General features: G+C 39.2%; 1 protein-coding gene across 2 annotated transcripts in view; it reads right to left on the bottom strand.

The window, feature by feature from the left end:
• Positions 1 to 455: 455 nt before the first annotated feature.
• Positions 456 to 15,585, bottom strand: part of tafa5l (TAFA chemokine like family member 5, like) — a 47,882-nt gene continuing 32,752 nt past the window's right edge. For both annotated transcript variants that reach the window (XM_063911144.1, XM_063911227.1), the window contains 2 exons: positions 6,221 to 6,263; positions 456 to 3,977 (listed from right to left, as the gene is read on the bottom strand). In XM_063911144.1, coding sequence (XP_063767214.1) covers positions 6,240 to 6,263 — 24 coding nt within the window. In that variant the 3' untranslated portion in view covers positions 456 to 3,977; positions 6,221 to 6,239. The remainder of the gene's footprint in view (positions 3,978 to 6,220; positions 6,264 to 15,585) is intronic.

Raw genomic sequence — 15,585 nt, 5'->3', positions numbered from 1 at the left:
GTTAAGCTGCTCTACTTTCAAAGAGCAACCAATGACATAACAAGCTGTTTCGTGATCTAACTCCTTACATACTAACCACGGCACTTGCCGTGTGCCTTACCTCCACAGTCAGCAAGAACCACTTTCATATCATGTAACGCAGCTTTAAAGTCTCAGATCGAAAAAAGGAAGAGCACCCAAAATCTAGGGAGCGACTATTCACTCTAAGTAGTGATTGAGATCATGAGCTTGCCTTGATAATAATAACCCCCCCGATGTAATCATTCAAGTGAAATGAGGGTCATTTTTCTCGTTGACTTCTATACCTTTGCAAACAGAATTGTTTCTTAGATCAGGGAGTCGCACCCATGCTGGATAATTAGAGAGAATGCAGGTTTAGGGCACTCACATTGGGTTTACTTCCCCAACCAGGAAGTTCACGCTTGGTTTGAAGAGTTTTTCTGTAAATAAAGGGGAAAAAATACTATAATGCCTAGAATATCTGTTCATGTATCAGACTTTCTAAGTGTTTGCAACCTAATTTTTCTACAAAGGTGAAAAGGCATTACAAGAATAAGGATCATAATCATTACTGCTACTAAATCATGTATTTGCATATGTCATTCAAAACAATGACGTCCAAAAGAAAATTATGTTTCTTACTGTGTACCTAAAGTTTGCTTATAGCATGCTTTGACAGCTCAGCTTTTCCAGCTCACACCACCTTCATACCATTTGTTGATCCTAACAGCAGCCCACATTAAAAACCCAGAGAACAGCAAGACAGACATTCAAAATGAAAAGGGGCAGCAGCCAGGCCTCGTTGAGAGAACATCTCTAACCGAGTGGGAGGTGAGTGGGAATACTGGCTTGGCAGCAACAGCAGAAACCACACGACACAGACGTTGTACAGCTATAATGCAGGCTGGATATTCACCTTTCTTACATCAAATATTTCTGTTATGTCCTTAAAAACTGTGGCAAGCATTGGTAATGTTATGCAAAAGCATAGTTAGGCATTTGGTTTTCCCTCTTTTGTTGGTTTCTAACGGGAGTTCTTTGAAAGTTGATTAGTCTAAACCAAAGTAAGAATGTATTTTCCATTCAAATGTGTTCAGCCAGCTTTGCTTCGAATGAGTTAAGGTTATGCTATCTTATGTTATGCTTAATTAAGTAGGAATACCTCAAGTTAAAGTGAATGAAAAGTCTTCTTAAAACAACACAAACACTTTCTATATCTAAATGTCTTTTAAATAAAAACATTTAAATGTTATTGCAAATGGAGTCAAGCAAATATTATAAACGCTATATTAATATCATAATAACACATTTTTTACGAAATGGCAATAGACCAAATTAAGATCTGTTTGGCAGTGGTTCCTAGTTGCTTCTCGTTCACGTTAGAGTGGTAAAGTTGTGTTTATTCCAAGATTATTTTAAGATGAACCAAGATTTTAGTTTTGAAAAGTGTGGCCATGGTACACGTGTAATGCAAGATACATTGTGCAGTCATAAAAGATAATGCAATCTACACTGCATTATGCAGTATAACTTCCAGCCCCATAATCCACAATGTGGTGTGTCTGCACACCACATTGTGATGAAGGCATGAGGCAACTATGCAATGTAATATGTTGCTAAAAGGCATTATGCAGTAGTCTACATTATAATACATCATACACATGGGATTCACAGAAAGTGTTACCCTGTTTCATTTTTACTCTCCACAAGAAAACTTTTTTTTTTTTTATTGTTCCAGTTTGTCTCAGATACTTTTGCTCTGTCCCTGTTTTGGAAATAATTGGCCTGTGGTATTGTAGTTCAAGCAAAGCCTCTTTTTAAAACAAGGACAGTGTGAAATAAAAGTATGAAATATTTATATAGACGTTTGAGGACCACAAAAGGCATTTCTAGTCATGACACTCCCTCCGAGAGTCAGCAGTGCAGTGCTAGAACTTGCAGAACTTAGTGTGATGATATGTGCTGGTATAAATGCACATCCACTATCACATGTTGACATTTTTTTAGACGACTTTACAAGTACCAGATATTTGTTGTTAATAATTGCCACTGCCCTGCTGAATGTGATTTCAATAAAGTGTCTCAAATCAAAAAGTGAGTTCAAACCAGAGAAGCAATAAATAAAGTAAACGTGAAATCAAAGGTATGGGAAATTGCCATTTTCTTACCACACAGACCACTGTTGACCTTAAAAACACTCACACATACAGTACACACTAACACTCATACACTAAATACACATTCTGCAGCTCTCGGGAGCGGACGCTCTCTATATATCCTCAAATGCATACATTAATATGGAGATGTACAGAATGTTTTAGTACAAAGAAAAGGGAAAAATAACAGGGTGGAGACATATTGACAGGAACACCAGTAACATATTATGCAATCTATTGTAATCTTTGAAAGACTAATGTTTTGTTTTTTTTTACTTTAAGATGTACATTAATCTTCATATACATTGTAGTATTGAGTTTTATTTTTTAGATATCTTACTGGTGTTCATGTTATTGTGTCCACCTCTAGCGGAAGAATGCCTCTTGTGCTCCTGAGATGAGACCCACAGAACATAAAACACATTAATTGAATCTCTCTCTATATATGTATATATTTACACATCATTTCAAATATATCAAGCATCTGAAATCAGCAAATAGCACGTCCAGCTGGCCAAAACATTTCATATCAAAATATAGTCAATTTAGACAAGGATTCTGAATACATTTAATCACGCATGAATTGATTTTAATTACAGAATTTAACTTATGTGACATTCTGCAGCTCTGTCCCTAGTTTTAATTATATCCCCCCCCCATCATAAATATCTCTATGTACTAAAGAAAAGACACAAAATAAAATAAAAAACAGGATTCAACCTTGAACATTCAAATGAGATCCAACATCTGTAAAATCACACATTATTCTCCGGCCAGATGGTGAGCTCTGGACTGGGCGTGTCCCAAAAATATACAAGAGTATGAATAATGCATTGGATATGACTTATTTCACAGTGTATCTCTGGATGCGCACACACACTCACACATACATAATCACACATTTGAGAGATGCAAACATGCACACACGCAGGTTTAGATCATTAAAATGAGCCAGGGGTCCACATCTGCCGAATGCTCCTGGTAGTGTGTGTCCACGATGAGTTACGTTTATTGACAAAAACTACTATTCTACTCTATGTTGGCACGACATAAAAAAACATAAGTTATACGCTAAGTTGTCCAAAATGTCCACATTTGGCATTCATGATCTTCAGTCACAGAGTGAAGACAGTCAACTTGTCTCTGTCGTCTCTTCTGGGACATTACAATAGACTTTCATGCCTTTCGCACAATGTTCCGTCCTGTCAGTGTGTATGCAGTGCAAAGTCTTACCACGCCAAATGACTGAGAGAATCCAGTGGGCAATACAGCCTGGCTCAACCTCAGAAAAGTGTCTTAGCAGCAAACTGTCATTGACAATCTGGATATAACACTGGACGGCTTCCTATCGAGATAGTTAAGAAGAAGAAGAAGAAGAAGAAGAAGAAGAAGAAGAAGAAGAAGAAGAAGGGGCCGAATTCTGAAAGACCTTCTGACAAGACCAAATCAAGCCACAAAGGTATGAACAATTTTCAAGGAGGCGTCCCCTGCAAACCAAATGTTGGATAACGAGGGCAACAAAAAGTAAATGTAATGTATGAATCAATTATTCCACCGTCCCGTTGATGTAAGTTCCTCACAGAGATTTTGTTCTATGACGTGTCCAAGAATTTGCAGTGAAGATTCAAAGCCGATGGTGTACCATGCCTCTCACTTGAGACTTCTCAGAGTTCTCAGAAATGTCTGCTAGTTCTTTTATACATATTTTTTTCCTGGAGATCAGACCTGTTGTAAAGTTTGAGAGTTTCATAACAGAATGGACACAATGTTCTGGTTTAGTGATTGACCTCAGTACCTTATGTAGCGTGGATGCCGATGACCCTGCAGGACAATGGAGAAACAAGACAGTAATGAGAGGACATTTTTTTTTTGTAAACCTCTTCCAGACATGCACCTTGTTATTTACAGAATTGTACATGTTTTAACATCTGAACAGGGACCAGTCATTTGTTTGTAAAATTCACGATAGGTATCTTAACAAGTCAAACTGAGGTAACATTTTTGCAACACTTTCTGCAGCATAACTCTGCATTGAATATCACCCCATTAGGTAAAATACGCACAGACATCTAATAGACTCTAGCCTGTGGGAGACTCTTTATCATTTCTTACTTAAAAAAGACAATGATATCCAGTGTAATAAAGTCTGTTTGTGAGTTGTTTTGTACACGTTGATTGCCTACTTCTGCAGCTGTTTTGATGCATTACCGTCAGATCCAGGAAGTGCTTCCTCTTGTTTTTGAAATAAAAAATAAATTCAGTTTAATAAACCATGAAACACTAAAGGAGCCAATTTAAAGCTGTTGAGGATATTATTCTTTTTTTTTACCCTCACGTTGCAGGAGAAGAAAAAGACAACATCGACACTGTAATAACCAGCCCGGCACCCCCTCTTTGTATTTTCAATTTTCATCTGCAAAACTCTTTACAGACAGCATGTGTGCTAATTAAGAATTAAATGAGAGCCCCGAATTACCATCTTGTCATTCTTTGCTTGTGCACTGTTGGAGATTATAAAACAAGCAGAACTTCATCTAATACATGCATAAATTATAGACAAACATTATGAAGAGCTTCAGAGGGAAGGTTGTACGCCATTAACGCTCTTGAAGGTCATTAATTAGGGCTTCAGCCACAAAACTGCTTTTTAAATCCAGCAGGGATGAAACTATAAACAGTTTTTCTTCTTTGATATTCGTTTCCGACTCCCCACTGTTTGTTCAATTGCCAGTTGCGGTTGAAGTGCCAAATGGGGATCATAATGGACATATATCTGATTGACAAAAAGTCATGACTTGAAATTTCATATACGTATTGCAAATCTGAAAAGGTCTTTATTTCTAAATGTTATGAATGATTCTGCAAAAGGATTGGTCGATACCTGTATGTCTTAATGCATTCCTCTCCACATGGAATACATTTCACCTCCAATGAAATCCTGAAGCTAATGACTTAATCTAGCCAATCTCTTGATCAAGAAATCCATTTGAATGATAATAGAACTTTGCCATGAATATGTTATATGGATAAATCCATAAATGTTAATCCATAAATGATTCACGGTGACAGTGGACAAATGTGACACCCAGGACTGCCCATATAAATCATTCAGACACTTAAATATGACTTGGCAAATCCACACAGAATTGCACAAATTCCCAGGGCTGGCAAATAAATATTTATGATGCCCCCAATTCCCCCTTTCTCCCTGTCCTTGGTAATTGTGCGTGATTCATTTTGTTTTCTCGGTGGAAGAGGGAAAATCAATCTTGGAGTATTGGGTAGGAGACATACAGCACGCAGATTCCAAATGCCCGTGGTTTCGCAGAGTATAAAAAGCTTAACAGATACTCAGTCAATGTTCTTGGGAAGGGAATTTAGTTTAATCTTTAGATTTCCTTGTTTTTTAGAGAACAGATTGTTTGAGGAAGTTGCCAGGAGAGCTAGCCTGATTGTAGATTACCTGCTGACTTTTAGTATTGACTTCCGCAGGCACACAAATCTTAGGAATTTGTTTGATTTGGAACATACAGTAGAAGGGTTTCCTAAAAGGCTCTTTCTTGTGGTTTTTGCTTTTGTGAAGAATCCTCCAATTCATATCAGTTCTATACCGTTCTCCTAAAAGAAAGCCTGGGCATCTGAGGTAACCTCTCCCTTTGATGTAACCTCTCCCTTTGAGGCTTTTTACTTTCCATCCTTACGCATTTGAAAACTTTCAACAACCCCCTTTGAGTTCCTTTTTTTCATCCTGAGAAATATTTCCACTGTGTCTTCTCCATGTCCTGGACGATCTTTATTTGAGCTCAGCAGTACTGCCATATAAATACTGTAACATCAACAAACCCTAATGGCTGACTCATTCCAGGTCAGAGCTACACTGAACATTTACAAAACTTGCAATCTAGGCAAAGCTTCTGCAGTCTCCCTTAAGAGTCATTATGTCTGGATTCTGTGCGATGTTACAACCAAAATGTCTTTGGTGGCTTGTATGTCAAAGTGAACCGGAGCAGGGTTATACACTTATTATGCAAATGAAATTACAGAATGGAGAAAAGAGTACATACTTGCCGTGTTCTCTGCAACCTACGACGGCTCCTTGGGCAAAGGCTGCAAGAGAGAATTACAAGGTTAGCATCGGAGGAACAGAGGGCCAGCCTTCACTAACGTTTTATTCAACTTTGCCTCAGTGTACTGGCCTTGGATGCAGAGCAGCATATGTCCGTTTAAAAGCACAGATGGCATGTCTTCCGAATATATCTAAGGGGAGACGATAGAAACTGAAGGTTATTTTGTTCCCTCCCCAGTTTTTACGACCTCCGAGGACGCCACTTCTCTCCCCAACCAGAAAATACGAGCAAGTAATGGCCACCTCATCATCCGCGTTAACGACTGAGAGACCTTTTCATTTCTTCCATCAACGCCATCACACGGACAGAACATTTTTATCACATTAGCTGTAGGGCAGGGTGATAAACAGTGTTCCACTTTGTTTTCTCTGTGAACAATAACTTCTTGCCTTCTACATTCAGCTGTAGAACACGTGAAAACGCATTGTTTTCCCCCTGACCGGAGGAAGAAAAACAGCTCCCTTGCCTTCTTAATATTGGTGAATGAGCCACTTTTGTGTAGATAATGACTCGGCTAATCATAATCACGAAGCTAATGGTCTGTTTAGCCAATCAGAGGATCCAAGGCGAGACGGCTGTCTGGGCAGCACATTGGCATTCCCAGCAGCCTCTGCTCTCTGCTGTGCCAGGCTGTGTGCTGCAGTGAGCTGGACTTGGTATTCTGCTGCCTGCCCCGGCCCGGCGTCCCGTGATCTGTCGCTCTGAAATTCAGTCCTTCTGAAGAGGCGCTGATCCATCACACCTCTCCGGCAGCATGTCATCTAAATGCTAAGTACTTCCACTGCATCTTTAAATCAAAACAAGAAAATAAATGAGTGCGGGGGGCGAGCGGTTGGAAGGGATAAAAGCCTATAAGGGCACAATGGAATGTGCCTAGCAAACCCTTAGCTTTTTGATTACATTAATTTTCAAGAGAGAGGAAATGTGGGAGAGGAGAAACTGGGTGAAAAGGAATGTGCATCAGGAACCCAGAGACCTTGTTATCCTTTCAAATGTACAAGGGAGAAGAAGTGAAAGTAGATATTGATACACCCACCCCGAAGGCTTGATCAAAGAAAATAGTATGTTGTTAGATTTCTCTCCAAAACTGTCATGAATGTACATGAACTGCTCCCACAATAAGACCCCCCCACCCAATACTAGACTCCTGGGCTCAGTTGGTCTCTTTGCTATTGATCGAAGGAATTCTTGAAGTCGGAGCAGAGTGCTGAGGCGGCAGGAGCGGCCGGCACTATTAACTGCTCCTACTAATTAAAAGGGTAACAAGGTGAGTCTGGCCCCAAGGGGAAAACCGGGCGGGAGATGGAGCCGACTGTTCACCTGCCATGCATACCAGTAAACAGTGTTTACCGCCTATGGTGTTTACAAGACAGGAAACCAAGGACATTGAAGACATATTCATCTCCCGCTGGCACGAGGGATTGGGCAGATCCACAGATAAAGCAGAGGGAGAGAAGAAGCACACTAACAAGCGCTTGGCTAATGCTCATATTGCAGAGAAATTGAAACATTTGGACATCGACTGTGAGCTCGGGGTGCCTCATTTCATTGCCACTCGTAAACAATGAGCACTGTGCATGAATGATAAAGTTTGCTTAGTTCAAATGAGGTGCGCAGCTTGGATCTTTGAGAGAGTGCCAGCGGAGATTGGCAAAAAATATTAAGGGATTCAATTAACTTCCTTCCTTATCATCAACACAGCATATTTTAGGATCAAAGTATCTTTTAAGATACAGTATGCTTCAAATTACACAAATGAAAAACCTCAGCCAAGGTAGCATTACAGACGTCTTTGTGGCCGGGAGGGAGAGCCACTGCGAGTACAGCATGTTTGCTCGGTGCTCAGGGGGAAACAAAGAAGAGATATTTAGTGGTACTTTAAAATGCAAAACTCTCACCAGCAGCCCACCCAGCCGCTATAGAGACAGGCGTAGTTCCAGGACTGCAGTAACTAAAAATCTCTCCCCCAGGTATCTGCTAACAAGTGGGCTCCTGTGCTGTTTTTTTTTTTTTAGCTTCATCAAAGTGAGGCTCATCGAGGTCCCGTTCATTACCAGCCACTGTTGTTATTAGGCTAACAAGCACAGCTCTGGCCTGCTGAAGAGCCCGAGGGGGATGCATCATGCCCCGAGTATGATTTACAAGCACAACTCAGAGGAACAAAAACAACTTTAGTTACAAATCATTGGGTCGTATTTGCTGCTTTTTAAGGTGCCCGCTAGAGGAATAGAACAGTGCTCAAAATGATGATGCTTTACTGAAGTAACAGAGTATACAGCTATGTAAAAACACCTCAGCATAACAAGCTGCAACACTGATATACACTAACAACAATCAACTAAAAAAACACAGAATCGTGACCCAGGGTATAAGCGTTCATGACCTGTGTGAAACAAACATATTTATAATGATTGTGTTTATGAAAAGAGTCACATGACCTTACTTTTATAGCTTAAATTAAATGAGTGACTGTATTTATTTCAACCTTAATCATGATCTCTTTCCTTTCAATAACAAGGGATAGCTGCCTAAAGAGGCTAGAGGTAATAGCTGAGGGAAACGCCAAGGTTTCACATCATGATAGATTCATTGGTAATATATTGTGATATACGTAGTGCAGATTTAAATATAAAACATGTACAATTTGTATTTTGTTTAGGATGTTTTTGTTCCAGACAAACATTAGTTTGCAATCATGTCTGTGCGGTTTGAATATAACAAGCTGGCTCTTAAAAAACAACATTTGTCTGCAAATGCTACTGTTGCTGCTGCATGATGATGCATTTTAAGTGCAGACTAATTCCAAATATCATCATTTAGCTACCCTAAAAAACATCTTAACTTTGAAACAAAGTACTGCATGTTGATTTTCATACCGACAGAAAGTAAAAGAATGTAAAAGATGCCTCGAATGAAGAAAAAACAACAACAATCAAATTTGAATAAAATAAACATTGGGATGGTTTGTCAAATGGTTAGCTGTAATGTAAAGTGTAAATGATTTCAAGCTAAAAACATACAAAATCCCTGTTATTGTCATTTTAAATTAAACTGTTATCAGCAAAATGCAAATCAATATACAAAATGCAATGCTCATTATGCAGAGCATATTATTATGTATTATAATATTAGCATACAATTATATTTGGCTTTATATTGCTGGATACATATGTTTTTAGGTACAACAGAATCATAAATGGGACAAGAAAAGGCCGATTGTGGCTGGATGGATTGAAGGTAGCAGCACCAAACAATTACGGAAAGGGATGATGTTGAGCATGCTCGAATGTGTCCAGTCCATTGACAGGCTTCCTGCATTATACAGGGTACAAGAACCCTGTGTTGAAATGTGGCCTATGGCTCTGACAATTTCACACCAGGCGAAGCTCTGGAGACGAGCATTGTGCGGGGTAAAACTCACATGGCAGTTCAAAGCCTGCCAATGACAGAACTTCAAAAAAGGGAGCGGGGGAAAGTGACAGCAGACAGTACCGCGTTCACTGGGTCTTAGACGCAGAGGGAAAACAGGTGGAGGAATGCAAGCAGAAAAAAAGTATTTTTAATAGAGGATGGCAGGAAACAAAAACACTGTTGCTTTTTATTTTCGGTGAATGAACAAGAGAGGTAGCTACTGTTAATGCAATCACAAGGCTCCATGCATGTAACACCTACTGTATGATAACACCAAAGCAAACAGGGGAAGCTGGATTTTTCCTCTTTCCCAACATCTTTATCTTTCAATACATTTTCCGCATCAGTCTACAAGCTATCACCCAAAGACGGATGATCGCACCCCAGCATCTTACAAACACATGAGCTGAAACCAAACGAGTGCATCCCTCTTTTTTCCGCTTCATAAATAGAGGACCTGTAAATGAAACCGAAATAAAGGAGTACATTTGCTTATCAGACGTAACCTCTGTGTTCTTCCGGGCTCGCGTTTTGTTCGAACGTCAGTCATTTGATAAATGTACATCCAAAGGCGAAGCTACAATATGTTATCCCTGCGGACCCGGAGAGAGGCTGTCACATGCAATATGACAGGAGTACCAACAGTGAGTGAAAGCCTGGAGGTGAGCCAGTACAACATAAAGGCTGGACTTGTGCTCTTTTGTTTGATGTATGTATCAGACAGAATGGTGGTGCATTCAAGTCATTACATTAAGAAGGAACTAAAAATAGTATTCTCAGTTAATTGTAGATGTGCATCTCTCGCTCTTGGCTTGAATTTCTTTTAACCCAACACTGATGAAATAGGAATTATAAAGTAAGAATTTACTTGCTGGTGTGCAGAATTAAATCATTTCATTTATAAAAGAGTCTGAAAGCCAGCAGAGCACTGAAGGACACTGCACAACATGCATATCTAATATTTGAAATTGCTCTGGCTTCCAAATTCGTGTTGGAGATGCAAACATTTCTCTAATTTCGGCTCCAATTTCCTTACTTATATTTTCCTTATGTGTTTGAAATAAAACCATTTGAACACTTTCTTTAACTAAGGGCAGATTTTTACTGTTTGAACATTTCTATTCAAGAACATCTACTCCCCGTCAATTGGTAGGATTTCTTTCTAGTCTTTATGAATGCTGCTGGTCACATTGTCAAATGAGAGGGATTCCATTATCATGGACCCCCTTCATCTAAAGATGGCATCCCAGTGAGAATATACTGTACATGTAAAGAGGTTCAGAAAGCAGCTCTTGTATCTGTTAAACAGCTGTAAGAACAAAAAACAGTTTACATAACCTAACAACATACATTGTACTCATAAAAGATAAGAGCAAAATCACATACAGGCTAATGCAAATGTAAATTATGCTGAAAGCCAGAAAGGCACTGAGGGACCTCTTGAATAATATTGTCATTATATATTGTTAGTGGGGTGAGCTGGTTAGATAATGGTAGATTTGTTAGAATTCTGTAAAAAGAGTAATTTAATGTGAGGGGCATGTTTAATGTGACACATTATCTTTGGCTCAAGTTACAGCACAAACTTTCAATCAAAAATGGTATTATCATAGTTTCTTATTTTGGAGGGGTGCAAGAGAGTGATCCCAGCTCAGTGTTAAAGGGGCCCGAGCCCCGGATAGCCTCCTCCAAGAACTGCCCATGCACGCGTGAGGCCTGTATGAATCACTTGTAGTGGATTCATATAACATTTGAGTATGTTTTACAGAAACAGAGCAGCTAAGTTCATATTTCAGTATAGCAAAGGCTCTCTGTTTGTGGTTCACTTATATTGTATTTTGTGTAAACAGCTTGTGTTGCATCAGCAGCATATGAGCAATATGTATAAGAATTGCTAGAGTGTCCGCATCATTTTTAGTAGAGACAGTGCAGATACATCATTTACACTAATGATTCCAAGCCAACCAAAAACCGTCTTCTGCGCTGCCCAACTCGCACACACAGACGCACACACACACTTAGTTGTGTTGCCAACAGAGTCTGCAAGTGTGTAGCCTTTGAGGAGCAAGCTCATTAGAAGTCTGTCTCTGGTCAGATGGGTTGCCAGCACGGCAGTGACCATGGCGACACATGACTTGGCTGGCCTGCTTGTTTGTCGTAGACATTGAAGCCTTTATAACGAAGGTGCTAGTGAAAGTTACATAACCACACTGTGCAGCTTTCTCACCTCTTATGAAAGAGGTGAGAAACATTTCATAACTCCTTCATAATGGGACAGGAACATTTGTGTTGACTTGGTGTCAGAAATTAACGCTTTCAGTTTGTTCTGCTCTTCTGCTTCACAATTCAATGTCTTTCTTTTATTTAGCTTTTATTCACTGTCTTTACATCAATACACAAAACCCATGTCTTTAGAGGCAGAACAAGTCAAACAAAACAGAAACATGCCAAATCAGATGTTCTTTTTGCTTGCTTCACATTATCTATCCACTTGTCTCTATGTCTCATACAAGGTGCTGCTTAAACATCATCTTTTTTTTTTACAAATCTAAATTTTGTGTCATATGGCATCCTTTCAAATGGCCTGCAGAGCTAACTGGTTGTGATGTCTTCATGTTTACAGCAGCACTGGCAGGACTACACACACCACTAGCTTTTCACCCTGGCTGATGCTTTAACAAAGACCACATAGCTGGAGGAAGGCCACCAGAGCAATAAATAAATAAATGAAGTCTTTCTGACCTACAGGGTCCGATGTGTGTATACATCTGTGTCTGTGTTTGTTATTTCACAACTCTCCTCAAAAACTGTTCTGTTTTCTCTCTCCAGGCCACACACTAGCTGAGCATTTGTTGTGTGGGAGTAGGCAGATTTCTTTCCTGGCTGCAACCGTCGAGTATTGTCTGAAGGATGGAGCGCATATGAAACCGCAGTCTGAATATAATCAAATCAAGTGCTTATACTTCTAAAAAAAAAGCTCACTCTAGCTAACTTATGAAGTACATTTGAAACCCAGAGAAAACTCTGTCCTACTCGCACTGTTGAAGGATTTCTATACACAGTTTCAATTTGAGCCCTCTACTTGATTAACAAAGGCTGATAATAGAGCTCAGAAGTGCTCTCGACAGAGCTTTCACCAAGTAGGAAGCAAGTGATGCAATCCAGCAAGCCTCTTGCTCGCCTGAAAGGAGAAAAACCCATTTTGCTGCCCCGAATTCAGTCTGTCTGTCTTGTCAATTTTCCACCTGACGACCATTTCCACCCACCGTATATTGACACACACACACACACACACACACACACACACACACACACACACACACACACACACACACACACACACCAACATCCAACTGTGCTCTTTGGTAACCTGAAAATTCACATCCACACCCCCTTCTGTCAAGTGTATGAAACCAACCTCATAACACCCCGCCCCTCCCGAATTGCGCTTTCCACCTCGGAGAATATCATATGTAGACCTTTCAGCGGCTCACTAGTGAAGACAAATTGCCCGCTTGTTTGGGGGGGCCTCAAGAGAGTGATTCATATTAATGGCTAGCTGGCATCGGAGAACGGGCTGCATATGCAAACTCCATTAGCAGGTTAGGTTGGAGTGTGTGACCTGGCAGTGCCACCGTGAGCTGCACACACACAGTAGGAGGCGGCTGTGTTTAGAAAGAGTTGCAGGTGCATGGGAAAAGGACTACAGTGGATTTATGTGTGCAGTGTGCAGTGAGATTGGTAGATGGTTGGTGTTTCTATTAAGAAATGTGTTATAATATTCTGCAAGGAAGCCACTGCAGGCAAAAACATCAATGTTTTTAATGCACTGGTCATTTTACAGAGTTTAAGCTATTCCACATACTAACTTTGTAAACATCTTTTTTAGTACCTTTTTCAGATTAATCAAGAAAAAACAACCAAATGACAAATTAGGGATTATTGTTATTTAGTGTTCTTTGCCATTGACATAAATCAAAAGATTTCTCCTACATTCACCCAAACTTAGTACCTTCCTTTTCAAGAAGGCTTGTAAAACAAAAAGTATTTATTCGTCTTTAGTCTTAACTTAAGTAATCAACATTTATCGTTCATATCCTGATTTAAATGACATTTTATCATTAGAAATGTGGAAATGAATAACTAACATTCTGTCACTCTAACCACCAGCTTTAATTTCTTAGTTTTAGGCTGTTTTAATTGGCATTTTTCTTTGCATTATAATGGTTTAATCAATCATTTAACAATATCCACCTCTAGAAGAGAGACAAAATAAAAATAAATGTGTTAGTGTTAGGATTTGAACTTTTCCTATTGACCACTCTAGATATCTCCTAAATCCACAAAAAGTGGTCATTAGAGATTAGATTTGCATATTTAAACATGCCATTTCAGAAAACTGGTTTCATTTTATCATATACTCACCTGCAGAGTCATGCTAAATGTATCACATTTTAATTTATATACGTATGCTTATTCATTCCACTTTCATTCCCATCTACAGCATATCTTTTCTAGAACGGTAAGTTCATTTATTATTCATCATCTGATTTATATGATTTTTTTTCCTTCAAAGTTGGAATGCACTAACTGACTGGAAACATTTTTTTTTTTTACATAAATATTAAATATTCTGCTTTGAGTTTCAGTTTCATGCCGTTTTAATGGCCATTATTCACTTTCAATAAAATTGCCTTTTGTCCATTAAACACAATCCACCTTAAGTCAAACCACGGAGTTTATTATACATATCTTGGATTTAATATAGTTTGAAGAGTGCTTTGAAGGCAATTAAACACTATTTTGTTAAAGTTTCAGTCGCAAAGTTAGCCATATATGACAATTTGGAGGCCTTCTGACCAGAGGTGGGACCAAGTCACTGTTTGGCAAGTCACAAGTCAGTCCCAAGTCTTAGCAGTCAAGTCCAAGTCAAGTCCCAGGTAAAGACAGAGAAGGGCAAGTCGAGTCCAAGTCCAAGCCCCGATCTTTTTCAAGTCCTGAACAAGTCATCATGTACTCTTCACTTAATATTGCAATTATTAGACTATCGATCATAATGTGAACATATCAATCTAATCTACAGTCTAATTTTATAAATACAGATTGAAATATGTTCAATGTTTCTGTATTGAAATCTTTTACGATATACACATGCGCCCTAAGACCTTCAAAGTATCTTAGAGAAGAAGTGAGAGTGAATATTGCGTTTGAATTGTATTAGCACGGAAAGCACCAATGTGAAGTTAGTAAAACGCCTTGACCAGTGAGGCATATGAGCTGAGTGGATGTCTGAAAGCAGTGCAATGAAGAATGTTTAATCTGCATTACAGAACTACATTACAAAAACAGCAGAGTTGAAAGACAAATTGGTGCAGTTATTTTACGGTTCACATCGGGAAAATGAAAAGTGAACCATTTTTTTCCTCCATAATTTAATTGTGTGTGTGTGCGTGTGTGTGTGTGTGTGTGTGTGTGTGTGTGTGTGTGTGTGTGTGTGTGGGTGTGTGTGTGTGTGAGAGAGAGAGAGAGAGCGAGAGAGAGAGAGATAGTCAGAGAACTAACATGTACAGTGATGCGGCAATGAGAAGGTTGTTTTTTTTAAGGGTTGAAAGTCAGTCAGCAGCAATAATTGATCAATGCATTCGTTGAACAAACTCAACAACTTACTGATTTGACTTACTAATTCTCACAGCAAGTTGGCCTCAAAGAATATAGTCTGTGATGATTGAAAAAAGGTCATGGGGTTGTTTAAATCAGAGGAGTTTATCCCATTGCTAGCATGTCTGTGCTTCATCAAAATCATGGAAATCTGCCTATTCGATAGTTAAGATTCCTGGTGTGCAAAGTTTGTGTTTATGGCCTGAGGGTGGATCACAGAGAGTCTGAAATGC

This window comes from Eleginops maclovinus, chromosome 1 (assembly GCF_036324505.1).
Source record: "Eleginops maclovinus isolate JMC-PN-2008 ecotype Puerto Natales chromosome 1, JC_Emac_rtc_rv5, whole genome shotgun sequence".
Taxonomy (NCBI): Eukaryota; Metazoa; Chordata; class Actinopteri; order Perciformes; family Eleginopidae; genus Eleginops; species Eleginops maclovinus.
The sequence above is the reverse complement of the archived record's forward strand: the minus strand, read 5'-3'. Positions and strand labels throughout refer to the sequence as shown.